Source organism: Schistocerca gregaria, chromosome 1, assembly GCF_023897955.1.
Source record: "Schistocerca gregaria isolate iqSchGreg1 chromosome 1, iqSchGreg1.2, whole genome shotgun sequence".
NCBI classification, from domain to species: domain Eukaryota; kingdom Metazoa; phylum Arthropoda; class Insecta; order Orthoptera; family Acrididae; genus Schistocerca; species Schistocerca gregaria.
Genome location: NC_064920.1, coordinates 801,963,722 through 801,990,563, shown reverse-complemented (window position 1 = coordinate 801,990,563; position 26,842 = coordinate 801,963,722). Strand labels below are relative to the sequence as shown.

General features: G+C 42.0%; 1 protein-coding gene across 2 annotated transcripts in view; it reads left to right on the top strand.

The window, feature by feature from the left end:
- Nucleotides 1-26,842, top strand: part of LOC126270162 (rRNA methyltransferase 3, mitochondrial) — a 78,145-nt gene that overhangs the window by 9,922 nt on the left and 41,381 nt on the right. For both annotated transcript variants that reach the window (XM_049974049.1, XM_049974050.1), the window contains exon 2: nucleotides 23,390-23,631. In XM_049974049.1, the coding sequence (XP_049830006.1) occupies nucleotides 23,390-23,631 (242 nt within the window). The remainder of the gene's footprint in view (nucleotides 1-23,389; nucleotides 23,632-26,842) is intronic.

Here is a 26,842-nt window from a genome sequence, read left to right as displayed (position 1 = left end):
GTCCTCCTCTCTGTCTGTAATATTGTCTCGCTTGTAAAGATCTATTTATTCAGTCTGCCTTTTTGGCTTTCCTCTCCCCCTTTTTTACTTGGTATGGGCTGGCCATCTGAGCTCTTAATATTCAAACAGGTGATTCTTTTGTCTCTGTAAGCATACACAGCATCTCACTTTCCCATACACATTAATGTTTCATTCTACCGCCACTGCTCTGCTAGTGTTGCAGTTCCACACATTCACACCAGTCTATCTGGTTCATTGGCTTTCCACTGACTCCGTTACAGACAGATTGTGCTGTGTTTATATTTGTTAGTGATCATTCAAATTGTTTAAGACAATCTCTGAGCCTGCCGAACTTTGAAGTGCATTTTGTAGTACAGTTGTTGAACACAAAGTATGTTAAACCAGCTGAAATTTGTTGTCAACTTGCAGAGATTTGTGGTGAAAATGTAATGACTGGTGGAATGGTGAGAAAGTGCGTGAGACGTTTTAATGATGGACGAGCCAATGTTAATGGTTTAGCATAGAAAGTGAATGAAAACAGATGGTTCACAATAAGAATGCTTTGTGGTGAGTTTCCAGAAATCTCAAGAACTGTATTGCGCGTGTCACAAATTCCTTAAATTTTCGCATATTGTGTTCCCATTGGGTTCTGAAAATATTTACTGGTTTCCACAAAAGGAAGCAACTTGGCAGTGCTTGGACATTTCGTACCCAATATATTGATGAGGGAGATAACTCTGAAACAGAATTGTGACCAGTGATGAAACTTGGATTTGTCGTGTCGAAGCAACAGTTGATGCAGTGGAGGCACTCACGATTGCCCAAAGAACAAAAATTCAAAACATCATTTTCAGCACAAAAAATCATGTGCACTGTGTTCTGAGACAGGCAGGACATACTGCTCGTTGAGTTCCTTCCCAGAGGTGAAACTGTCAATGTTGCATGATACTGTGAAATACTGATAATACTTTGGTGTGCAATTGAGAATAAAAAGTGTGGAATGCCCAGTCAAGGCATTGTGTTGCTTCATGACAATGTGTTTCCCTGTTCTGTTAGTGTCACTCAAAACCTTATTCAACTGTTCAGTTGAAAGCAGTTTGATCACCCTCTGTACAGTCCCACTCTCATACCTCCTGACTACTACTCATTCTTGAACTTGATGTGTGATTTTGGAGGAAAGTGCTTTGAAAGCACTTATGACGTCCCAAACAAAGTGTTCAGCAGTGGCTGTCTGCACTGGCGACATCTTTCTATGAAGAGGGAACAGAAAAGAAAGTTCACTATAGCAAATTTCTGAACAGTGGTGGCAGCTATGTACAAAAATTATTTAAGACATGCTCCTTCTTGCAAAAATAAATTTTGATTTGGAAAAAAAAATGTGTTTTTGAGTTTTTTTCACAGTGGTACTTAGTTTCCGGACGTGCCTTGTACAACATTGCATTACTCACATAGGTCTTCCTGCTTTGCCAGTTTGCATGTCCTGTCAATCTTATTTTTTAGACAGGTGTATTCCCTTTTGGCTGCTGCATTTTTATATTTTCTCCTTTGACCTGTTAAATTCAATATCTTGTGGATATTGCAAGTATTTCTTCTGAATCTTGTATTTTTGCCTTCATCTCACACAGTTACCCATCCATTTTCTAATGTTTTCCTTTTCATTGTTTCAGTCATTCTTTTTGAATAGCCCTTCAATTCAGTTGTGATATTATCCTGCTCTGTGGCTGGGTGCCCTGTCTCTTGCTTCACTGCTTACCATATAGACTTAAGTCCGTTGTAAGAATTACTGATTTCTGATGTTACATGCATGTTCCTTGATTTTTTAATAAACTTTCTTAGTATTCATAGTAGTTTTGTAGGAGGCAACTACTGCAGGTTCTTTATTTGTTCTTGCAGCAAATACATGCCCCTTTTCCTTTCACAAGATGCTTTAAATACTCTGTTAACTCATGGTTTTCTTGTTCTTTTCTTTTTCTTTACATGGTTGTTTATAATGTCGTTTTGGACTAGCTCACACAGAAAGCTATTTTAAGTAATGGTATACATTTACCATGAAACAGATTACATTTATCTTAGCATTTTGTCCATTATTCATCCCAGGGGCACATCTTGTAAAATATTCAGAGAAGTAATGATGAGTCACAAGTAGCAAAGATATGTAATAATTATTTTTGTAATCTCAAGAACTTCGTGTAGTTTGAACTTATTCACATTCCATCTCCCTAATCATCATAATGTCCATGAGCACTCATCCCTCCCACCTCCCCTTGGATCTGCCTCTGGTTGATCAGAATTGTCATACAGTGCCAAGCTGTGGCATAATTGACTGAAATTTTTAAGTCTAAATGCATAGCGAGGAAATTTTTAAGCCTAAATGCATAGCAACTTTTAAAGACGACGAACATCTCGTGTATACTCCCTTTAGTCTTTCAGCTGGTGTCACTGAAAAGAATTTGATGGAGTAAATGCAATGGGCTATGCAGAAATTATCACTATGCTTAGCAGTTTTTCAGTTGATTGTATTTCAGATTTTATCATGTGTGTGCTTGGTGGTACTTACTCTTACAATAAATGGAAATACAGAAGTGAATCTATGAGAAGATGCCATATTCATTTGTACAATTCTGATTGTGAGAAGAATGACATTAAAAATTACTGGTGAAATTTGGACATAAATGTAAAATCCTAAACTGGAACATCAGTCTGATCACTTGCAGTATTATCATAGTGCTTACTATGCCTTTTTTTTTTACCAGTGGTGATTATGGAACATTTTAGAACACATAAGCTATTTGTTCTGCTCGAATCACTGTGACTACAGTTCATTCTTAAAACAATAGAAACTGGCATATTGAAAGTATTTTACAAACACGGAGAAAATTGTTGTTCCCTACCAGTGTGGCAGATGGTACACATTAGTGAATCAGGAATGTGTAATCATATTCAGTGTGGAGGCTGGCCATCTGGCCTCACCTCTTCAGCCTCTGAGAGGACAGGTAGCTACTCCTTTAGCAGGGTCCGAGCAGGCACACATGAGGAGGGGTTTGTTTGTTATCAGGAACTTTAGTGTTAGGTGCGTTATGGAGCCCCTTAGGGAGAGAGAATTCATATCCAGAAAGAAAGCCAATATGCCCTTGATATTTATGCCAGGGGGCCTTCTCTGAGATTTGGAGGTAGCCTTGCCTGTGGCTGTCGATTGTGTGTACAGTCATCTGCAAGGTGTGCCACATGTCACCAGCATGATGCGTATCACTTAGGTTCTGAGGCCATCCTCAGTTCGAGTAAGCGGCTGGCAAAAGTGGTGAAGACTGATGGCTTGTGTGTCAGGTGCATCCAGAGCATGCATTTTGTTGTATTGTGTACAGGTTTGATGAGCATCCTTTGATTTGAAACCGAGTGGACGGTCTCAACCAAGGGCTTCATTCACTGTGCGACGGTTTTGGCTGCAGATTTTGTGGACCTGTATTATCAAGTAGAGAATTGTTAGACTCCCCTTGATAGGTCAGGAATGTACTACACAAAGGAAGCAGCCCTTTGGGTAGCAGAATACTTGTGCAATCCACATAGCAGTTTTATAGGCTAGGCCATAATTTGAGGTATTCTGATGAACACTAACCAGTCAGCCATGAAGATAGCGATATCAAACGGTATCCATAGTAGAGAAACTTCGACTGTCAAAATTTTAACAGTAAATTGTCAAAGTGTTCATAGCAAAATTACAAAATTTACTGCCTTCCAAGAAACTGGTCGCACTCAAATTATTCTCAGGACTGAGAGCTGGGCAAAACCTGAATTAGAAGGCTCTAAAATACTTGGCGAGTCATGGAACTTAAATGAGAAGGACAAATCAGATGCTACAGGAGAGGGGGTGTTCATTACAGTTGAAAAATATACTCTCTCTATTGAGATTGAATTTGAATGTGACTGTGAAGTCTTCTAGATCTGTATAACAGGTCTGAGTGAGATGAGGTACGTGTTGGAATTTTTTACTGGCCATCCAATTCCATCATGACAGTTTTAGAGTCATTCAGTGTGGGAATACCCAGATCATGCAATATTAGTTTGAGGCAGACCTCATTGTCAGTCCCCCCAGGGAGCCCACAGTCCTTTTATGGGTACGTGTGTGGCGTGCACGGGGCCCCGAGCTATTGCAATCTCCTTTCCTTTCCTTTCCTTTCTTGCCTGCATTACCATCCCTGTTTGTCTCCCTCCTTATCCTTGCTTCTTTGTCCCTGCCCACTCTTTTCCCTCTTAGTGGACTTCTTTATGTAGACCTGGCTATCCTCCTGGCTTTGTTTTGGTCTGTGCTATTGTTTAGTTTGCTGTTTCCATCTCCTTTTCAGGTTTGACCTCCATTTCCAAAATTTTCCATTCATTGTGAGCCATTTTGGGATGAACTCCCTACCCAGCTTCCATGGTGCAGGTTCCTCTCCCCCTCTCCTCCCCTTTCCCTTTGCTCCCTGGCCCCCCTCCTCCTAGGTCACTAGCACGGTAGCCAGTCCGTGTGGTGGGGCTGTTAAGTACCCACTTGGCTGAGCCCCCTGACACCACAGGATCACACTACTAGTACCTGGGCTGTTAATGCCTCGTGCATGCCCAGGAGTCGATGCTCATCATTTTGGGGCACCAGAACTCTCAGCAGTGGCCGCCGTGCCAGACGGGCCTTGCTGTGGTTGGGTGGCACCCACGGGGCGAGCCCCTGATTGGAATGTGTGGTACTAGGGCGGACGCCTTGTACATGAAGTGACAAAAGCTTCACCATCCTGGCCATTCTGTGGCTGCCTCTAAGAGTGGTAGCAGACGTGACACTCCTTCAGCCTTCCCCTCCCTGGCCATCCCATGGGAGGAGGGTGAAGCTCGCCGGCTTGGGTTGAAACCTTTCCCTCGGTACCTGGTTTGTACCAGGATGGGTGGCAGTAGTATTGCCACAACTGATCCTTTGTTTTTCATGGAGATGATTGAAGATAAGTTTGGGAAATTTGAATCAATGAGTAAAATGTGGGCCGGTGCTTTGCTCGTAAAGACATTTTCTGCTGCCCAATCTGACACCCTGCATGCTTGTGACTGTCTTGGTGACGTCCCAGTCTCCATCACACCCCACCAATCTTTGAACTCAGTACAGGGCATTATTTTCCACCAAGATCTTCTTCTACGGACTGACGAGGAGCTCTGTGCTAACCTTGAGCGGCGAGGGGTTCGTTGTATCTGCCGTGTGCAGTGAGGCCCTCAAAACAATTGCATCGCTATGGGTGCCTTTATCCTGGCCTTAGAGGGGGATGTCCTCCCAGAGAAGGTGAAGGTAATGGTGTATCGGTTTGATGTAAAACCTTACATTACACCACGGATGAGGTGCTTTAAATGCTTATGGTTTGGACATGTCTTCCTGCTGCACCCTCTGTGGTGACTGTGGGCGCCCCGTTCATGAGGGGAGTGCCTGTGTTCTCCCACCAATGTGTGTAAATTGTAATGGAGAGTATTCTCCACGCTCGTCTACATGCCTGGTGTTTGTGAAACAAAATACAAAACCTTAGATCGGCTCACCTACACTGTGGCTTGTCAAATATATGACCTGCTCCATCCCATGTCTATGACTTCTACTTTTGCTTCAATTATGTCCATTCCCTCTCCTGCCACCTCCTCTTCCCAGCCTCATCCCCTTCGCCCCATGCCTTCAGACTCCTCCTCCTCCCCCCTCTCCCTCTCCCACTCCCACTCCCACTCCCCTTCACCCTCAGTACCCCTACTCACCCCTTCAGGTGCTGCTCCCCCTCCTCCGCCAGAGAAGGCTTCTCTCCTTCGGCGGCCGCTGATACTGGAGCTCCCTTCCAGGACTCCTCTTCCCGGCACCCCCCTGAAAGGGGATATACTGTTCCACATTGGCAGCGTGATCTGCGGGCAGTGGGCGCCAAGATTGCCCGGTGTAATTCCGTGCCTGCCCTCACTGCAGTGTGCCCTTCTCTTCCTTCCTGAGAGAAGAAGCAGAAATGCAGGAACAGGGCAAGGCCTCTCTGGTACCCCCTGAGGTGCAGCCTTCCCCTCCTACAGTCAGTGAACCAACAGTCTGACCCCATCTATATGGATATTACCTCATTCTTATCGGTGACGGATTTCAACTCAGTGATGTGACCGACTCAGGTCCATTTGCTTCCACTTTAGACTCTGGATTGAGAATCCTCCAGTGGCATTGTAATGGATATTTGCAGCCCTTTCTTTCCTTCTAATCTGCCACTTGTCTTGCGCTCCAGGAGACCCATTTAGTCAGTTCTTACTCACTCGTCCTTCGTGGGTTCCACACTCTGTCGGAACCGAATTGGCCCCTTGCGGGCTACTGGTGGTGTTTGCATCTTGGTCCGCAAGAGCATTGTTAGTAAGTGGGTTCCCCCCCCATACCACTCTGGAAGCCGTTGCTGTCACGGTCCATCTGGCCACTCCAATCACAATCTGCAATCTCTACCTCCCACCTGACAGGCTGCCCACATCCCATGCCCTCACCACCCTTCTTCAATAACTCCCTTCTCCCTTCCTGTTATTAGGGGACTTAAATGCCCACAACCCTCTTTGGGGTAGTCGTATGACTACTTCCCTGGGCAGGACAGTTGAAGCTGTTCCGGCAGAGCTTGACCGCTGTATACTAAACACAGGTGCTCCCACACACTTGAGTGTGGCGCACGGCACTTTCTCCACCACTGACCTCTCCATCTGCAGTCCCGGCCTTCTACCCTCCATTCAGTGGGGCGTTCACGGTGACTTATGTGACAGCGACCATTACCCCATTGTTTTGACCTTCCTTTAGTGTCTCTCACTCCATCACCCTCCCTGATATGCCATATTTAAGGCTGATTGGAATGCCCTCTCCTCTGCTCCCATCCCCCCTGTATTGCTACATGACAGTGTTGATGAATCTAATCAGACTTTGACTGCCGCCATCCTTTCAGCAGCTGTTTCAGCAATCTCCTCTTCAGGTTCTCCCCGCTGGAAGATGGTCCCTTGGTGGACTCTGGAACTTGCTGCAGCCATAAAAGACCACCATCGTGCTTGTCAACACTTCAAGCAGTACCCTTCTACTGCTCTCCTTCTGGTCTTTAAATGACTCTGCACCCGGGCCCGCTACCTAATCAAATTTCAGAAACGGATGTGCTGGGAATGATATGTAGCTGCCATTGACCCCCACACCCCCTCTTTACAAGCCTGGGCGAAACTCAGGCGAATTTTTAGCCACTGTCCTCCCACCAGGATTGCAGGAATTTCTGTACATGGTGTTATCCTTACCAATCCGGACTTTGCAGCAGAAAATTTTGCTTGTCACTTTGCTCAGGCTTCGGCATTGGCTCAGTATCTGCCCATATTCCTTCTCCTGAAGGAGCATTCAGAATTACTGCCTTTGTCTTTAGTTTCTCGCTGCTCGGAGCCATATAATGCCCCATTCAGCAGGTGGGAATTTGCCAGTGTCCTCTCCCTTTCTCCTGACCCGACTCCTGGACAGGGTCGGATACATAACCAAATGCTCCAGCACTTATTGGTGGTTGGCCACCATTGTATAATGACCCTCTGTGGAGTGAGGGAGTCTTTTTTACCCAGTGGCAGGAAAGCATTGTTGTTCCGGTGCTGAAGCCAGAGAAGCTGCCTCTTCAGTTGGATAGCTACCATCCAATTAGCCTTACTAACACCCTCTGCAAGCTCCTTGAACGCATGGTGAATCGGCGGCTGTATTGGTTCCTTGAATCCCAGGACCTTTTGTCATCGATTCAAAGTGGTTTTTGGTGTGGCCGCTATACGGTGGATAACTTGGTCCACCTGGAGTCTGCTATCTAGTCGGCTTTTGCCCATCGGCAACACCTCCTTGAAATCTCTTTGATCTTCATAAAGCCTATGACACCACCTGGTGCCACCACATCCTCACCACCCTTCACGAATGGGGCCTTTATCGTGCTCTGCCTTTTTTTATCTGTAATTTCCTTTCTTGTTGCTCTTTTTGGGTCCAAGTTGGCTACTCCTACAGCTCTCCCCATCAGCAAGAAAATGGGGTTCCACAGGGTTCCGAGCCGAGTGTCCTTCTCTTTCTCATAGCCATTAATGGTCTGGTGAGAGCTGTTGGGTTGACAGTGTCCCCCTCTTTGTATACTGACGATTTTTGTATCTACCTCGCCTCTTCCGTAAAGGGTGCTGCAGAACTCTGTCTACAGGGGGCAATCTGTCGGGTGTACTCATGGGCTCTCTCCCATGGCTCTCCGTTTTCGGCGCCCAAGACATGTGTCATGCATTTATGCCATCGCCATACAGTCCATCCCCATCCAGAACTGTTCCTTGATGGCCAGCCCCTTGAGGTGGTAGACACCCATCGCTTCTTGGGTCTGGTCTTCGATGCCCGGTTGACATGGCTCCCTCGTCTTCGCTGGCTGAAGAGGACGTACTGGTCCCATCTCAATGTTCTTAGGTGTATCTGCAATACCTCCTGGGGTGTGGACCGCTCTTTTCTCGTGCAATTATATCAAGCATTGGTCAGTCTTATTTAGACTATGGAAGTCCTGTCTATGGTTCTGCGCCACCTTCGACATTGCAGGTATCATACCACATCCACCACTGTGGGGTCCGACGTGTGACTCGTGCCTTCCGGACTAGCCCCGTACTTAGCCTTTTCGCAGAGGTAGGGATTCCACCACTGCGAGTTTTGCGCCAGCAACAGCTGATATCCTATGTGCTCTGCATTTGCTGCACCCCAAAGCACCCTAGTTATGGTCTCCTTTATCCAGACATGGAGATCAACCTGATGCAGCAGCGGCCATGATGTGGACTTACTATGGCTGTCCACATTCAGTCGCTCTTTTCTGAGCTTCAGCAATTGCCTTTACCGCCTCTCTTCTCCGCTCACGCACGTACCCCTCCATGGTGCGTCTCTCGTCCGCAGCTCTGTCTTGATCTCTCAATCGATTCAAAGGATTCTGTCCCTTCGATGGCTCTTCGCCACCAGTTCTCTTGTCTCCTCAGTTCTTTTCAGGATTCAGAAATGATCTATACTGATGGCTTGATGGTTGCCGGCTGCACTGGTTTTGCTTACACCTATTCGTGACTTGCAGAACTTCGTTCCTTGCCAGATGGCTTTAGTGCTTTTACTACAGAACTGGTAGCCATCTTGTGCGCACTGGACCATATCCGCCCCTGCTCAGGACTGTCCTTCACTATCTATAGTGACTCACTGAGCAGTTTGCACGCTATCAGCCAGTGCTTCCCTTGTCGCCCGTTTGTCATCGCTATCCAGGACTCCGTTTCTCTCCTCGCTCAATGTGGATGCTCGGTGGTTTTCATTTGGACCTCAGGCCATGTTGGGATTCCTGGCAATGAACCTGCTGATCGACTGGCTAAATTAGCTACTCTAGGCCACCTCTTGCTATTGGCATTCCGGAAATAGACCTTCACCTGGCATTATGTCATCAGGTTTTGGGCCTTTGGGATGCAGAATGGATCACTCTTTCTTTGCCGAACAAGCTCGGGGCAATTAAAGATTCTACAACTCCATGGTGGTCCTCCTTATGGGCCTCTTGTAAGACCTCTGTCGTCTTACACCGGCTCCGCATCGGCCATACTTTTTTTGTCTCATGGTTATTTCCTCCATCATGAGAAACCCCCCCCCCCTCTCTGTCATTGTGGATCGATGTTGACTGTGGCTCACATCTTATTGGACTGCCCCAACTTAGCTACCCTACGATGGACTTTTAGCTTTCCAGACTTGCTACTCCTGGTGTTGGCTGACAATGCTTCAGCGGCAGGTCTCGTTTTACATTTGATTCTTGATGGGGGTTTTCATTGCTTTATTTATGGGAGGGACCTTCCACATTATCAGTGAGTGGAGGGGATGGCAGGCCCTCTTGCTCCCCCTTCGCCCCAACTAGATTGGCTTCAACTGGGCTTGGTGGTTCAGCCCGGCCCTCTGCCTTCCCACTCCTTTCCTTACGGGGTCTGTTATGTCTTGAGCGTCTCTCTTGTCTCCTGTGCTGCTTCCTTCCCACCTCTGTCATTAGCACTTTCTTTCCCTCACCTCTTCTTCCGCCATTGTCCTTCCTTCCCTGCCATTAGTTTATCATTTTATGGACATTGTAGTTCCCTCTCTTAATGTGGGATTTTATCGGTTTTAGTTAATCTGAGGTCAGAGGGACTGATGACCATTTAGTTTGGTCCCTTCTACACCCAACCAACCAACTCAGTTTCAGTGTTGAGATAGGGATTATTGATAATGATGTCATCATAGTGACAATATACCAATCAAAAAGTTTAGGAGAGAATTTTTGCTAGAAAGAACTGGTAAGCAATTGTTAGCATCCCACTTAGACAATGAATGGACATCATTTAGTTCCAGTATGATGGACACAAAGGAATTGTGTACAAAGTTTAAATAGATTCTGAATCATGCTCTGAAGAGGTATGTGCTGATTAAGTGGATTAAGGGTGTAAAAGACTCACTGTGGTTTAATAAATTTAAATAATGCTGAGGAATCTAAGACTGTTGGACTCTTGGTTTGAAAGAGAATGCACAGTGACAGACAATAGATAGTAGAGATTCATGCATCTTTATGAAGGTGGATGCATGGAGCTTACACCAACTGCCAGCATCATACACTAGCAAAAGATATTGCTGAGAACCAAAATTCTGGTCATATGTAAAATCGCTAAGCGGGTTGAAGGCTTCTGTCAAGTTACTCATTAACCAGTCTGGTATGTCCGTAGAAGACAGCGAAAGAAAAGATAAAGTTTTAAGTTTCAAAATTTAAGAAATTGTTTACTGTGGAGGATCATACAAACATACCATCATATCACCATCTCGCATGGAAGACATAGTAATAGACATTCCTGCCATAGAGAAGCAGTTGAAAGAATTGAAAACAAATAAGTCATCAGGTCCATGCCCGGATGGAATCCAAATTCAGTGTTTCAAAGAGTGCTCCATGTAATAGGCTCCTTACTTAGCTTTCATTGATCATGAATCTCTTCTACAGCTTAAAGTTCCAAGTAGCTGGAAAAAGTGCAGGTGCTCCTGCTCCTGAGTATAAGAAAGGCAAAAGAACGGACCCATGAAATTATAGAGCAGTAGCCGTAACATTGGTTTGCTGCAGAATTCTTGAACGTACTCTTTGTTCTAATATAATAAATTTCCTTGAGACAGAAAAGCTTCCTTGCATAAATCAGCACAGTTTTAAAAAACATCACTTATGTAGAACTCAGCTTGCTCTTTTCTCACATGATATCCTATGAACCATTGATGAAGGGCAACAGCAGATTGACCGCTACGGTTACAGGTTTGAATCCTGCCTCGGGCATGGATGTGTGCAATGTTCTCAGGTCAGTTAGGTTTAAGTAGTTCTAAGTTCTAGGGGACTGATGACCTCAGATGTTAAGTCCCATAGTGCTCAGAGCCATTTGAACAGGCAGATTTGGTATTCCTAGATTTCCAAAAAGCATTTCACGCAGGGCTGTTAACAAAGGTAGTATCGTACTTGAGTGGCTAGAAGACTTCTTAAATAATAGAACCCAGTACATCGTCCTTAATGGTGAGTGTTCATCAGAGGCAAGGGGAAACATCAGGAGTATCCCAGGGAGGTGTGATAGGACCACTGTTATCCTTTATATACACCTAAATAATCTGATGGACAGGATGAGCAGCAATCTGTGGTTGTTTGCTGATGATGCTGTCTTTTACGGGAACGTTTCATTGTTGAATGACTAGGAGGATACAAGATGACTTACACAAAATTTCTAGTTGGTATGATGAATGGTAAGTAGCTCTAAATGTAGAAAAATGTAAGTTAATGTAGATGAGTAGGAAGCATTGTTGTGTAATGTTCATGTACAATATTAGTAGTGTACTTCTTGGCATAGTCAGGCTAATTAAGTATGTTGGTGAAAATATTGTAAAGCTATATGAAATGTATGAAATGGAAAGGATGTGTGAAGATTGTAGTAGAGGAAGCGAATGGTCAACTTCGGGGAAGTGTGTTTAGGAAAGTGTGTTTCTTCTGTAAAGGAGATCCATTCTTGGGTACTGCTTAAGTGTTTGGAATCTTCACCAGTTCAGATTAAAGGAAGGCATTGAAGGAATGCAGATGAGGGCTGCTAGTCTTATTACCAGTTGACCAATGTGCAAGTTTACAGAGAAAGTCGAATTCTTTTTGAGGAACACTACTGAGAAAATTTAGATAATCAGCATTTGAAGCTGACTACAGAATGATGCTACTGCCGCCAACATACATTTTGTGTAAAGGCCATGAAGATAAGGTAGAAATTAGGGGTGTAATGCAGACATATAAATATATGTTTTTCTGTCACTCTGTTTGTGAGTGGAAGGAGAAAGGGAATGATTAGTAGTAGTATAAGGTACCGTATATGGTGCAATGGTACAATATGGTGCCTTATGGAGTATGTATGTAGATGTTGATGTTAGTGTTACACAGATGGATGAAACATAAATTTTAGCACTCGTTCTTGAGTAAGAAACAATTTTATGTTTTCTTTTTGTGGCTGTTATCCCAAACATGATACCTGAAATAGCAGTATGGTAGGAATGACTGAATAAAGTTGGTAAGATGTCTCTGGAATCCCTAGTGTTGGAGACACCTTAAAAAGAGGTGTCCACTATGTGTTGATTGTTGTAGAGCTACATTGACTAGTGTCAGCTTTACAGTAGTGTAACTATCTCTCTGAATGTAAGCCAAAATTGACTAAGGATTTGTATAGATTTGAGCCTCGAAACAACATGAGAGTCCGTGAGTCACTCTAATGATCAACTCTATGATAACCATTTCAATATGTACAGCCCTTCCGTGCTTTCAGATCAATTGTTAGGACTGCATTCCTCCAGGAGTCAGGGCATCTCAAATCCTCCAAATGTGGTGGGACAGGATGACATAGTGTCCAGTCTTGTTAAGAATCAAAGCCACAATTTCTTGTGTTTTGTAATAGCTCAGTGATATTTTACACTCCTTCCTAAAATAATTGTGAGGTTTTTTATAATCAGTTGCTATTTGAAGCCTAGCAGCCACAAATGTAGTTCTGATTGCAGAGCAACTCTCTTCACACCACCATAGGACAGGCTGTCTCTGTAAGAGACGTCAAGTTCCTGCTGCGGTGTAGTGGGTCGGTCACTCACTATTCTTTAAACTATCCGTCCACCTACCTGTATAGGTTTCAGGTTGTCTGTCCCTTGACACTGTGATGGTAGAAACTGGCTTAGATGACAAAAACAGCATTGACAAAATTTGACTAAATACCTACCACGCTAAGGCCACATAACGCCAGGCCATGGGCAGCTAAACCATTGGGCGTTCGGGACTCTTGCAGAACTCATTTGAAAAGTGTCTAAATTTTCCTGTCAGCCGGTTTATTGTCTTTCAAACACAGAAAATGGCTATTAAGTCCTTATTTAATATCCTGACACTAATTATGCTATGTTGCTGACTGTCTTTGTAATAAGTTCAAACCCAAAAGCAGCCAGAAGAAGTTTAGTCTTACCTGACATTTTAAATGTCCCAAACCATCACTGACCCACAACTGCTTGTGAGTTAACACAGTCATTCAGCAGTCTTCTTGCACAGAAGTGCTCGCCATAATGTCTCGTAATTTGCACGAAACACACTTTGAAATGTTCACATGCAAAATCTCCTAAAATAAATCTCTCACAAAGCTCGAACTTTCTCAAAATACTCAGCACTGTAGTTGTTTTTTCAACTACATGAGAACTGACCAAACACACAGATATCTTCTTTTTGGTACAGATTTGATCAGTGTGATTTAACAAACGTGTTTACCAGAACACGGTTCCTAAGTGACTATCTCGACTCATAGATCTGAGGCACAAAGCCCTACTCAGATGCATAGGAAATGCTGAATTCCTTTGGCTAATGTGTTAAGTAGTCAATCAGATTATCTAGAGCACTTCTATGCTTATGGTATTTCTAATGACAGCCAGTCATATTACTACACACAATTTAGACTAGAAATCTCTTAATTCTGAAAGTAGATAAAATTTAATGAAAACAAAATATGATTCCTTTCCACAAAATAAATTACTAATAAATTTTATACTCAACACCTCTTCTGGCTTCCTTTACAAAGTCAAGCTCACTTGGACATACACAAATTCCCTTAGTAAACAACTTTCTCATGCTTACATTTACGTAAACAAAATATCACATTCTCACTTTGTTTGTCCTCTATTCACTCTCCCCAAAACAGTCACACAACAGTAACACAATGAAATGATATTTCTCCAATGTACTGTAATTATGTCAGAAATATGTGGCAATGAAACTGAAGAAAATTGTAGAAAATTAGTTTATATTAATGTGTCCTCTTGGTTGTAGTTTCAATTAATACTATAGATGAATGCGTTATAATCCCTAACTCAATTTGACAATGCCAGCACAGTTATTCCGGAAGTATTGAAGTTATTGACTTGAAATTTTAGCAGTGTGGTTCTGTTATCCATAGAATGTTGAATACCCAGTATGAAAAAGATCGATTAATATTTAATAGTACTTCTTCAGATTCATAGAGAGTATGTGTAGCATATTGCACGCAGCGTTAGGCAGGTATACCACTTGCCCGGCCCAATAGATAGTGTCAGCCATGTGAGCATGAGAACCGAAATCTCCTCTCCCCCTGGGTTCACAGCAAACTATGTTTTCAATGCAAGGTGACAACTTGTAATATATTGCTGCATTATACTGGAATGGACACATCATGGACATGGTGGATGTGATGTGTTCCACTCAGTCCTCATTGTCATAAGAAGAGTGAACAACTGTGTCCAGAAAGCTTTAACCGCCATTCATTCTTGGGGATTGTTCTATCTGTGAGATGTATACCAGATGGAAATTAGTATCTCTGATTGTGAGACAGCATACTGAGAGAGTGAAGATGCAGAATGATACTGCAGCAGTGATGATGCAAGTGCTCTTGCTATTTTTAGAAGGTATAGACCTTCTGATGAGCTGACTCAAAAACTTGACATTAGAGAGGGGCAATGACAAAATGCTGTAGTATATTATGTCATTAAAGTCCCCAAAAAGGAGGGAGCTGTACAGGGAAGTCTTTCAGAGAAATTCATTAGGGGGAAAGTATAGGGAACATTTTGGCAAATATGGCCACTCAAACTACCATTTCTCCCTGCTGAGATCACCCTCCTGCAAAGGCTTAGTACAGAAATGTCATATTATTTAAAGTGATTGACATCATCTGTGCTCAAGGGCTCAGTTTCTTTGCACGAGTCATAAACTCATTTATATTTTATTGGACTATGGTGTACAATGATTGGCAAGATTTGTCTCCTCATTGTACCATTTTTGCCCTTAAAATGTTGACCATCTGTGATTGTAGGAGATTTGTTAGTGTACTAGAACAGCTCTTTAAGTTACTTTCAAATTCGATTTTTCTGCAAGTGTCATAATCTGAGCCAACGAGTAAGTGCCAATCATTGTTCCTAATTTCTGTAGTTTCTGTAGAGAGTTTTGTGACTGAATGATGACAGGCTTGCTTCTGTGTATTGTTTGTATTATATTTCTGTGATGCTAATGGGGGGGCAAGTTGAAAAATTGTGTTGGTCAGGCTAGACTGAGGAGCAAGTTGAAAAGAAGTCTTGGTCAGGCTAGATGGAAATATGTGCACAGTATTACTCATCTTTCCAGCCAATGTGTTTGTTAGCAGAAAGGTGTGTCTCAGTCTTGGTGGATTTTGGTTTGATGCTGCAGTTTTAGTTTGTGGAATCAGTTTTGTCAAGACTGCCTCAGTCACGAATCTCTAAACTGTCATTACCTTGAATGTATCCTCATTTTCCGGTAAGAATTTTTTTAATGGGTTCATTAAATTCTCAAATTTTATTTTCCTCTTAGTACAAAATTAATTACTAGGTCTTCATATCATGATTTCCTCAGTAGTTAACACACTAATGTTAAGTAGAATGTGGTGATTATATATGATTGTGATCTTGTGCATTTTCCACAAGTAGGTTATCATTTACTGGCTGCAAAGGAAATTCTGCCAATTATAACCTGTGTCATTTCTATCACATCCATAGTTTTCCACCACAGAACTGATCTTTTCTTAGTTGTCTGCACTGAGTAGTGAGATGTGTATTATTTATCAGTTTCTGTAACTCTTTGCGGAAATCTTGTAACTTCTTGTTAGAATGTGGGCTTGTTAGCGCAGGGACTTTTTATAGTTTTGTGGAATGTACACTTATGGTAAAAAAAATCACACTACCAAAAAATAATTAATGTATAGCAGCGAAGTTTCGGTGATACATTTGTGTAGGTAATATTTCAGTGATTGACATTGCAAGATCACAGATTAATGTAAACATGAGATAGGCTGTTCTGTCTCGTGGGCCCCTACCACCATGGCACAGTGCGTCCACAGGTTCCGGATAGGGGATACGGCCTTCAGATATGAAGGGTAGTTGCGAATACAAAAAATAAGCAGGCGCGGACAGCCGGTGGGGAGCAGGCAATGTTGTGGTGAACCATCCCTGTTTCTTCTTCTCTTACTATCAAATCTATTCATCAAGAATCAACAACATTAATAGGCATGGGTCCCTTTGAAGTAAACTATTCCGGAGGTAAACTAGGTTACCATTCAGATCTCCGGGCGGAACCTACTTCGAAGAGATTCAGGCCGAAAGGAACTTTCAGGTTGGGAACATGGAATGTTAAAAGTTTAAACAGGCCAGGAATGCTCCAGATATTATAAGACGAATTAGATAGATACAATGTAGACATTACAGCTGTTCAAGAAAGTTGGTGGCAGGGGGAGGTTAGCATAAAGAGGGGTTACTATACATTTTTCTATGGCGGTGCAGAAGTTCACAGTTTCGGAACAGGTTTCACAGTACAGAGAAAAGTGCTTCATGCAATCAGAGATATAAGGTTCATTAGTGACCGACTATCAGTTACAGTGTTGTCTGGCAGGTGGAATAGACTAGTAGTAATTAAAAAACAAAGATTCCAAGACTTACCAAGCGGGAAAGTGCCGGTAGATAGGCACAATAAATAAAACACACAAACACAAACACAGAATTTTGAGCTTTCGCAACTGGCGGCTGCTTCGTCAGGAAAGAGGGAAGGAAAAGGAAAGATGAAAGGATGTGGGTTTTAAGGGAGAGGGTAAGGAGTCATTCCAATCCCGGGAGCGGAAAGACTTACCTTAGGGGGAAAAAAGGATAGGTATATACGCGCGCGCGCGCGCACACATGCACACACACACACACACACACACACACACACACACACACACACACATATACACATTTCCATCCATACATACACAGACACAACTGTGGGATGAGTTCTCCTCATACGATACGAAATTAATCGTAGGTGATTTTAATGCGAAGATAGGGAAGGAGGAAGCATTCTGGCCTACAATTGGGAAAGAAAGTTTGCATAACATTTCAAATGATAATGGCACAAGGGTGGTTAATTTTGCTGTTTCAAAAGACATGATTGTTGAGAGCACATATTTCAAAAGGAAGGACATTCATAAAGCAACTTGGGTCTCTCCGAATGGACACACCCGAAACGAAATTGATCATGTTCTTGTAGATCGGAGATGCCACACTAATATAGAAAAGGTTAGGCTTTCAGGGGTGCAGATCTGATCATTTTCTTGTAGTTGCCAAAGTTCACCAACGGCTATCTACAGCAGGTTCGACACTGACAAGCTAAATGATGAAAACTTTAGAAGAAGGTACATGATAGAAATTTCAAATAGGTTTGATGCTCTCAGGGCACACGAAGATCAAGATGAGGATGTAAGTAAATAGTGGATCACTGTGAGGAATAACATCAAAGAAGCAGCGAAGGTCACAATAGGTACAATTAAGAAGAACTGGAGGAAACTGTGGTTTGATGAGGAAATCAAGAAATTGGTAGAGGAAAGGAGAAAAGCGCGATTAGATTGGGATATAATGGGAGACAGAAAACGAGAGGAGTTCTTGAACATGAGAAGGGAATTTGGTCATAGGCTACGGGCAAAGAAGAGGGATTATTTGAACAATCAAATTAAAAAAAATGGAAACAAACAGTAAAACAAAAAAACATTAGGGAACTTTACCTAGACATAAATGGGTATAGGAAGGGGTTCAAGGCTAGAACACATGCACTTCGAGGGAATGTCAGGGGAATACTGACAGACCCCAGTGCTATATTAAGTAAATGGAGGGCGTATTTTGAGCATCTATTAAATGTATACCAGGAAGCAGGAAATGAGTAGGCATACGAAATACATACAGCAGAATCCCCAGATACCTACGCCAATGTTAAAGGAAGTAAGAGATGCAATCGACAATTTGAAAAACCTTAAAGCACCAGGATCAGATTGCATAACTGCAGAATTAGTTAAAAATGGGGGACAGAAATTGGTGGAAGTAGTTCACAAAGTGATAACCAAAGTATGGAACTCAGAGATGATACCTGAAGAGTGGCAGGAGTTGATTCTGATCCCAATTTTTAAGAAGGGCGGCAAAATGGATTTTAGTAATTATAGAGGGCTATCGCTATTACCAGTATGTTCCAAAATTTTCTCAAATATTCTGATAAGCAGGCTTACACCATATGCAGATGAAATTGTGGGGGATTACCAAGGTGGCTTTCGGAGGAACAGATCAACTATAGACCAAATATTCACCCTGCATCAAATTTTGGAAAAGAAATGGAAATACAATAAACCATTTCATAATCTTTTCATAGATTTTACAAAAGCATATGATTCAGTATTGCAATCAAAATTGTACAAAATTCTTTTGGATCTTGGAATACCAAAGAAGTATGTTAAAGTATGTTAGGCTTATTGAAGCGAGTTTGAAAAACACAAAAGGTAGAGTATGCATGGGGGAATTGGCATCAGATGAATTTGTAATAACGAACGGACTTGAGCAGGGAGATGTCCTGTCTCCGCTACTTTTTAATTTAGTCCTAGAATATATTGTACGAATTGCAGCAGATAATTCAGAGGGTGTGGAATTAAAAGTAAATGTTAAGATATTAGGGCATGCAGATGATCTAAACATCATTAGCGATAGGAAAGAATCTGTAACCAGCAAATATAAATGCGTTAATCAAGGCTGGTGAAGACAAAACTTAATATCTGGTTACTACTAGAATGCCAACAGCAGTAGATCAGGAAATGTTAAGAGTTGGAGACATGCAGTTTGAAAAAGTGAACACATTTAAGTATCTAGGCGTGGACATCACTACGAGAAATGAGATTGAATCCAAACTGAAGAAGAGATTACAGGCGGGAAATGCATGCTACTTCTTACTGAATAGATTACTTTCATCACAGATACTGTCTAGGAATTTAAAGATTAGAATATACAAAACTATTATTCTACCAGTTATGCTGTATGGGTGTGGGACTTGGTCTTTCACTGTGTAAAATGAAAAGCCATTTCGAGTATTTGAGAAAAATTTTCAGAGCAAAAAGGGATGACATGAGCAGAGAGTGGCAAAAACTGCATAACGAAGAGGTTCACGAACTCTTATTCGAGCCCTGACATAATCAGTATTATTAAATCATGTAGGCTGCGATGGGTGGGTCACGTAGCTCGAATGGATGAGGGCAGGGCAGCATGCAGAGTACTGGTAGGGCACTTGAGGGAAAACGTCCTGTGGGGAGACTGAGGCGTAGATGGGAGGACAATGTGAAGGCTGACTTGAGGAGCCTAGGTATTGAAGGAGAATTGAAGGAAATAGCCCAAGATAGGGACATATGGCGAAAATACGTTGCTGCAGTAATGGACCCTCGAGTCCGGTATGACCAGTAAGTTAGTTAGTTAGAGTTAGTTATGAGATAGGCTGTTGCAATTGTGAAATGCTGGTATATTAATAATTGGTGTAACTGCCAGAATATTGAATGCAAGTGTGTAAACGTGAATGCATTGTGTTGTACAGGTACTAGATGTCAGTTTGTGGGATAGAGTTCAATGCCTGTTGCACTTGGTTGGTCAGCACAGGGATGGTTAATACTGTTTGTGGATGATGCTGGAGTTGTCGTCTGATGATGTGCCATATGTGCTCAATTGGAGACAGAAGTCCGGTGATCGAGCAGGCCACAGTGACATGTCGACATGTAGAGCACATTGGGTTCCAACAGCAGTATGTGGGCGAGCATTATCCTGTTGGAAAACACCCCCTGGAATACTGTTCAGGAATGGCAGCACAGCAGGTTGAGTCACCATATTCATGTACAAATTTTTGGTCATGGAGCATGGGATAACCAAGAGAGTTCTCCTGTTGTATGAAATCACACCCCAGACATAACTCCAGGTGTAGGTCCAGTGTGTGTAGCACACAGACAGGTTGGTTGCAGGACCATAACTGGCCTTCTTCTAACCAATACTTGGCCATGACTGGCACAGACGCAGAACCGCTTTCCATAGAAAACACAACAGACCCCTACTCTCCCTTCCAATGAGATCTTTCTCGAGACACTGAAGGCACAAATGGCGATAGTAAGGGGTCAGTGGAATGCATGCTACAGGGTGTCTGGCTCAGAGCTGTTCTTCAGATGCAGTACAATGCGCCAGAGCCATTCGCGGATTAGTGCAACCTTTCCTCTTGGTAGGGCAATGTGGCCATCTGAAGCCCAGTCTTGTTGCGACTATGCATACTTGTGACCGAGGCTGCCAGTAATTACACACAGTGGCTACAGTCCTGCCAAGTCTTCATACAGTTTTGATAAGTAACATCCAGGTTCTCAAAGCCCTATTACACAACCTTGTTCAAACACTGTGAGGTGTTGATAATGGCATCTTTGTTGCTTTAAAGCCATTCTGGACAAACATCAACACACCATGTCCAATCTCAAAGGTAACTGTCACTTACGATGTGACGGTCTGCCTTCTTTGTTTCTGTGCTTGTTGTCCTCGGTGATGATGTACTGCATTGCTACACTGGCTGTTAGTACAACAGTGACTACTTTAAATTATGCAGCTGACAGGTGCACATTTGCGTTTCACAGTACTTTACTTTCTTTGTTATCAACCCTCAACAATACACAGTTTTATATGGCCAGTGAACTATTGTTCTAACTTTTGATAAACCTCATTAATAGTTTTCAGGTGAACTTCCACATACTGCTACAACAATTTACTATTGAACATCTACGAGCAGTAGAAACCTAACCACAGAGTTCACAGTTCTTGAAGAGTAGAAAGGTACGTGTGGAACAGAGTTAGTTGTTGTTTTAACACACGGCCTAATTGTGTAACAGTTATTTCACAGTAAAGTTGAAGCATTGTTTTTGTTCCAACCAGCACAGGTTTCTCATATGAAACTCAGCCGTGGACTGACTGTCTCAGGACCAAAACTCATGCCCTTATGTATCCTCACAATAATAGGGGCTGAAACTACACATTGTTCGAAGTTAAATTTATAGAAATTACAATTAAAACTCAACTCATTAAATTAACTGAATATATTGAAAAATTGGTTCTTTTTAACAGTTTCTTCTACTACAAGGGTTTAGCCGAAATATTTGTTTAAATCATGAAATTAACATGTATCATCAACATGTTTTCGAAGAGAGCCAAATAAATACTTTAAGATTACTAGTATTTCGTCTTCCAGATGTTTATAATTAGTACAGAATTGATATTTGTTTACAAGTCAACAATAGAATTTAAGTTACGAAACAATTACTGATTTCACCCTATAACAAAAGATACTAACTAGGAATAGTCAAACTAAATTATAAAATCAATTGCATACATAAACTAAGCACAAAATTAGATCTGGTGTTACATTCTTTAAAACTGAGGGCCAACCATTCTCTTTTACGAAAATGCACATTATACTCACGTATTATGTTAATTCTAATTAGTCAGACACGAAAGAATGAATTTTAAGGAGGCAGATAGAAAAACAAGAGGGAAAGTAAAAATATCCCACCTTGCTTCGTCTCTAATGACTATACAACATGTATTTAAAGGAAACCTGATTTGCATTCTCATAGTGGCAATATTAGTGCCACTCCTATGTGACTGGCATGAAATTTGAGTAGACACTGTCTTTGAGATGTAGAAACACCCCTACCAACTTTCATTTATGTCACGCAACTCCTTCTTGGAGTTGTAATTTTTTTCTGCCATTTTATTTTGTACATTTTAAAAATACACCTTACTTTTCTCTCTGAGATTCCTCCAGTATATAGTATATTGTTTTTAATTTTCTTGTTTATCATAAAACTTACACCTGAATTTCCTTAATGCACTGTTAACTGTAATGAAGCCAATGTTCTGATTTTAATTCTATTCTTCCTCATCATTTTTTAAAACTTTGCTTCTGATAATACTGCTATACCCAGTTTGATGTTTTTAAATTCTTCTTAAAATTCCGTTAATCTGTCTTTAGACCATAAACTTCTGCAATGTGTTGTTACTAAATAGAAAGTAGTAGAAACAGCATTGCTTATAAGGTCCATATCATTGTTGATTTAGTCAAACGTAGGATGTTGTGTTTGAACTCTTAACTAGCCATACCCTGTGGTCTAAAGCTGTCGCCTCAGTTCTCTCAGTCCTCTACTGTCAGTACTTTTTCACTCGGGCTGGAATACCCGTGTTCCAATAACATGCGTGTGGCAGTAGGGCCACTGAAAAAATGTACTTGTGATACTCTAGCTTGCCTGGGTCTGAAGGGTTTGATGAGGCACGTGAACAGTGGTAAGTCTTCTCAACGAAGCTATGCTTGTAACAGTTTCAGCCAAGCCTGATCACCTGGAAGACTCAGATCGTGGGATCAACATAACCAGTTGACATTCTGATCGTGTGCAAGAAGAACCCTAAGTCTCGAGGCTGTGTATCCATTTAACAGATGTGAGCCGTTGTGTGACTTGTGAAGTATTATAATGCATATGGTTTCACACACAGACTCACCATGCTGACAGCAGGGTGGTTTTGTGTGCAGCCCATCCATATTTGTTTCCCACAATGCTGTCCTTTCATGTTTGTTGTCATTTAGGTACTAGCAGCTGTTGTATAGTATGAATGTCTGATCAGTTCTATTAATTCCCACAAAGATGCAGTTCTTAGTATGTAGTGTTTTTCCTCATCTTCACAACAGATGGGTCCCTCATCCTGGGGTCTGAATGACCTGTCCCTCCTTTCTGTTCTTCCCCAACCCATGCATCTTTTCTCCTTTTGGAAGGTCCTAATGGTTCCTAAAGCTAGGAGTAGCTATTTCATTTCTAAATGTGTGTATTAGCAGCACTGGATCTTCATCTCCTGAATGCAAGTCCTGGTCATTTAATCTGTGTCTCTGTAATTTTATAGTTTTTAAAAGAGAATTTTCCTGTTTGTTCAACATGTATTCCTTTTTTCAGTTTGCAAATATGTTGATTGAACACATTCTTTCAGGAAGATAATGCTCCTAACAAAATCAAAGAAAATGAGAGAGAAGCATAATCTTGTTGCTGTTGAAGGAAAAAGATTGATACAAGATTTCATAGATGCTGGAGCAACTCCAAAAATGATTTTCTTCAGCAGACAGCAGGATATTAAGAGCATCTGTACAGTTCAAAACCATATTGAGTTCCATAGGGTTCCATATAAACAACTGTCTCTGTGGACAGATGTTGCAACTTCTCAGGGCGTTATAGGTGAGTTTTATTACTCTTTACAAAATCTTTTGAGACATTTAAGATTTGATAGTATGTGTGTTAGAGTTTCATGCACACAGCTTTCTTGGTGTTGATCAGACTAGATAGCTTAGGATAAATATCCACAGACAGCTGTATATAGATCATCTTCATCAAATCATTGCAATAAATGATACATTAAGTTGCAGACAGACACAGTTACAAGACTCTTGCGTATTATCTTTTGACTACAGGCTTCATCAGAAAAAGAAACACACACACACACACACACACACACACACACACACACACACACACACACACAGACATACATTTTACCCTTTTTTTAAATATGCAAGAATCCTTTTGTCAGGACATACAGAAAATAAGGAATTACACCGCAAACATACATTGAAAATTGCAAAATCAAGAGTGATTAATGTGCCTGAGAAGAACTTCATACCACAAATTAAGTACATGACAGTTCACAATGATAATGGTAACAGACCTGTACATACCTCTTCCTGCAAGAATTCATTTAGGATGATGTCACAGGTTGTGGTCATTAACTGGTCGTATTGCCGCGAGTTGAGCTGAATGTAAAGTGAACTAGCGCTTAGCAAACCAGGCTGGCATGCTGCTGTTTGCTAGTTGAGATCCAATCACCAACAAATATTTGTTATTAACTATTTATATTAAAAACTAAGATTCCAAGACTTACCAAGCGAGAAAACGCCGGTAGATAGGCACAATGAATAAAACACACAAACACACACACAGAATTTTGAGCTTTCGCAACCGGCGGCTGCTTCGTCAGGAAAGAGGGAAGGAAAAGGAAAGATGAAAGGATGTGGGTTTTAAGGGAGAGGGTAAGGAGTCATTCCAATCCCGGGAGCGGAAAGACTTACCTTAGGGGGAAAAAAGGATAGGTATACACTCGCGCACGCACGCACACACACACACACACACACACACACACACATACACACACACACACACACACACACACACACACACACATATCCTTCCATACATACACAGACACAAGCAGACATATGTAAAGGCAAAGAGTAAGGGCAGAGATGTAAGTCAAGGTGGCAGTGTGGAGGCAAAGATGTTGTTGAAAGACAGGTGAGGTATGAGTGGCGGCAACTTGAAATTAGCGGAGATTGAGGCCTGGTGGATAATGAGAAGAGAGCATATATTGAAGGGCAAGTTCCCATCTATGAAATCCCCAAACCACCTTCCCTACCCTCTGGCTCCTATCCTTGCAACCACCCCCCGGTGTAAAACCTGTCCTATGCACCCTCCCACCACCACCTACTCCAGTCCTGTAACCCGGAAGGTGTACACGATCAAAGGCAGAGCCACGTGTGAAAGCACCCACGTGATTTACCAACTGACCTGCCTACACAGTGACGCTTTCTATGTGGGAATGACCAGCAACAAACTGACCATTCGCATGAATGGTCACAGGCAGACAGTGTTTGTTGGTAATGAGGATCACCCTGTGGCTAAACATGCCTTGGTGCACGGCCAGCACATCTTGGCACAGTGTTACACCGTCAGAGTTATCTGGATACTTCCTACCAACACCAACCTATCCGAACTCCGGAGATGGGAACTTGCCCTTCAATATATCCTCTCTTCTCGTTATCCACCAGGCCTCAATCTCCGCTAATTTCAAGTTGCCGCCACTCATACCTCACCTGTCTTTCAACAACATCTTTGCCTCCACACTTCCGCCTCAACTTACATCTCTGCCCTTACTCTTTGCCTTTAAATATGTCTGCTTGAGTCTGTGTATGTATGTATGGATGGGTGTGTGTGTGTGTGTGTGTGTGTGTGTGTGTGTGTGTGTGCGTGCACGAGTGTATACCTATCCTTTTTTCCCCCTAAGGTATGTCTTTCCGCTCCCGGGATTGGAATGACTCCTTACCCTCTCCCTTAAAACCCACATCCTTTCATCTTTCCTTTTCCTTCCCTCTTTCCTGACGAAGCAGCCACCGGTTGCGAAAGCTCAAAATTCTGTGTGCGTGTTTGTGTGTTTTATTCATTGTGCCTATCTACCGGCGTTTTCCTGCTTGGTAAGTCTTGGAATCTTTGTTTTTAATATATTTATCCCATGTGGAAGTTTCTTTCTATTTTATTTACATTATTATTAACTATTTATCATTTCAAGAAGGATCTAAAATTTTTTTCATGTTTTTAATATTTGCATTGTTGTTGTTGTTGTTTTTCTTGTTGTTATGGTCTTCAGTCCAGAGACTGGTTTGATGCAGCTCTCCGTGCAACTCTATCCTGTGCAAGCGTCTTCATCTCCCAGTACCTACTGCACCCTACATCCTTCTGAATCTGTTTAGTGTATTCATCTCTTGGTCTCCCTCTACGATTTTTACCCTCTGCACTGCCCTACAATACTAATTTGGTGATCCCTTCATGCCTCAGAATATGTCCTACCAATCAATCCCTTCTTCTAGTCGACACAAATTTCTGTTCTCCCCAACTCTATTCTGTACCTCCTCATTAGTTATGCGATCTACCCATCTAATTTTCATCATTCTTCTGTAGCACCACATTTCGAAAGCTTCTATTCTCTTCTTGTCTACACTGTTCATCATCCATGTTTCACTTCCATACATTTCTAGATTCCATACAAATACTTTCAGAAAAGACGTCCTGACTTTTAAATCTATACTCAGCATTAACAAATTTCTCTTCATCAGAAACGCTTCCCTTGCCATTGCCAGTCTACATTTTATATCCTCTCTACTTCGACCATCATCAGTTATTTTATTCTCCAAACGGCAAAACACTTTTACTACTTTCAGCATCTCAATTCCTAATCTAATACCCTCAGCATCACCAGATTTAATTCTACTACTTTCCATTATCCTAGTTTTCCTTTTGTTGATGTTCATCTTATATCCTGACAGAATTACAATGTCTTCGGCAAACCTCAAAGTTTTTAGTTCTTCTCCATGGATTTTAATTCTTACTCCAAATTTTTGTTTCCTTTACTTTTTGCTCAATATACAGATTGAATAACATCAGGGAGAGGCTACAGCCCTGTCTCACTCTCTTCCCAACCACTGCTTCCCTTTCATGCCCCTTGACTCTTATAACTGTCATCTGGTTTCTGTACAAATTGTAAATAGCCTTTCGCTCCCTGTATGTTACCCCTGCCACATTTAGAATGTGAAAGAGAGTATTCCCGTCAACATTGTCCAAA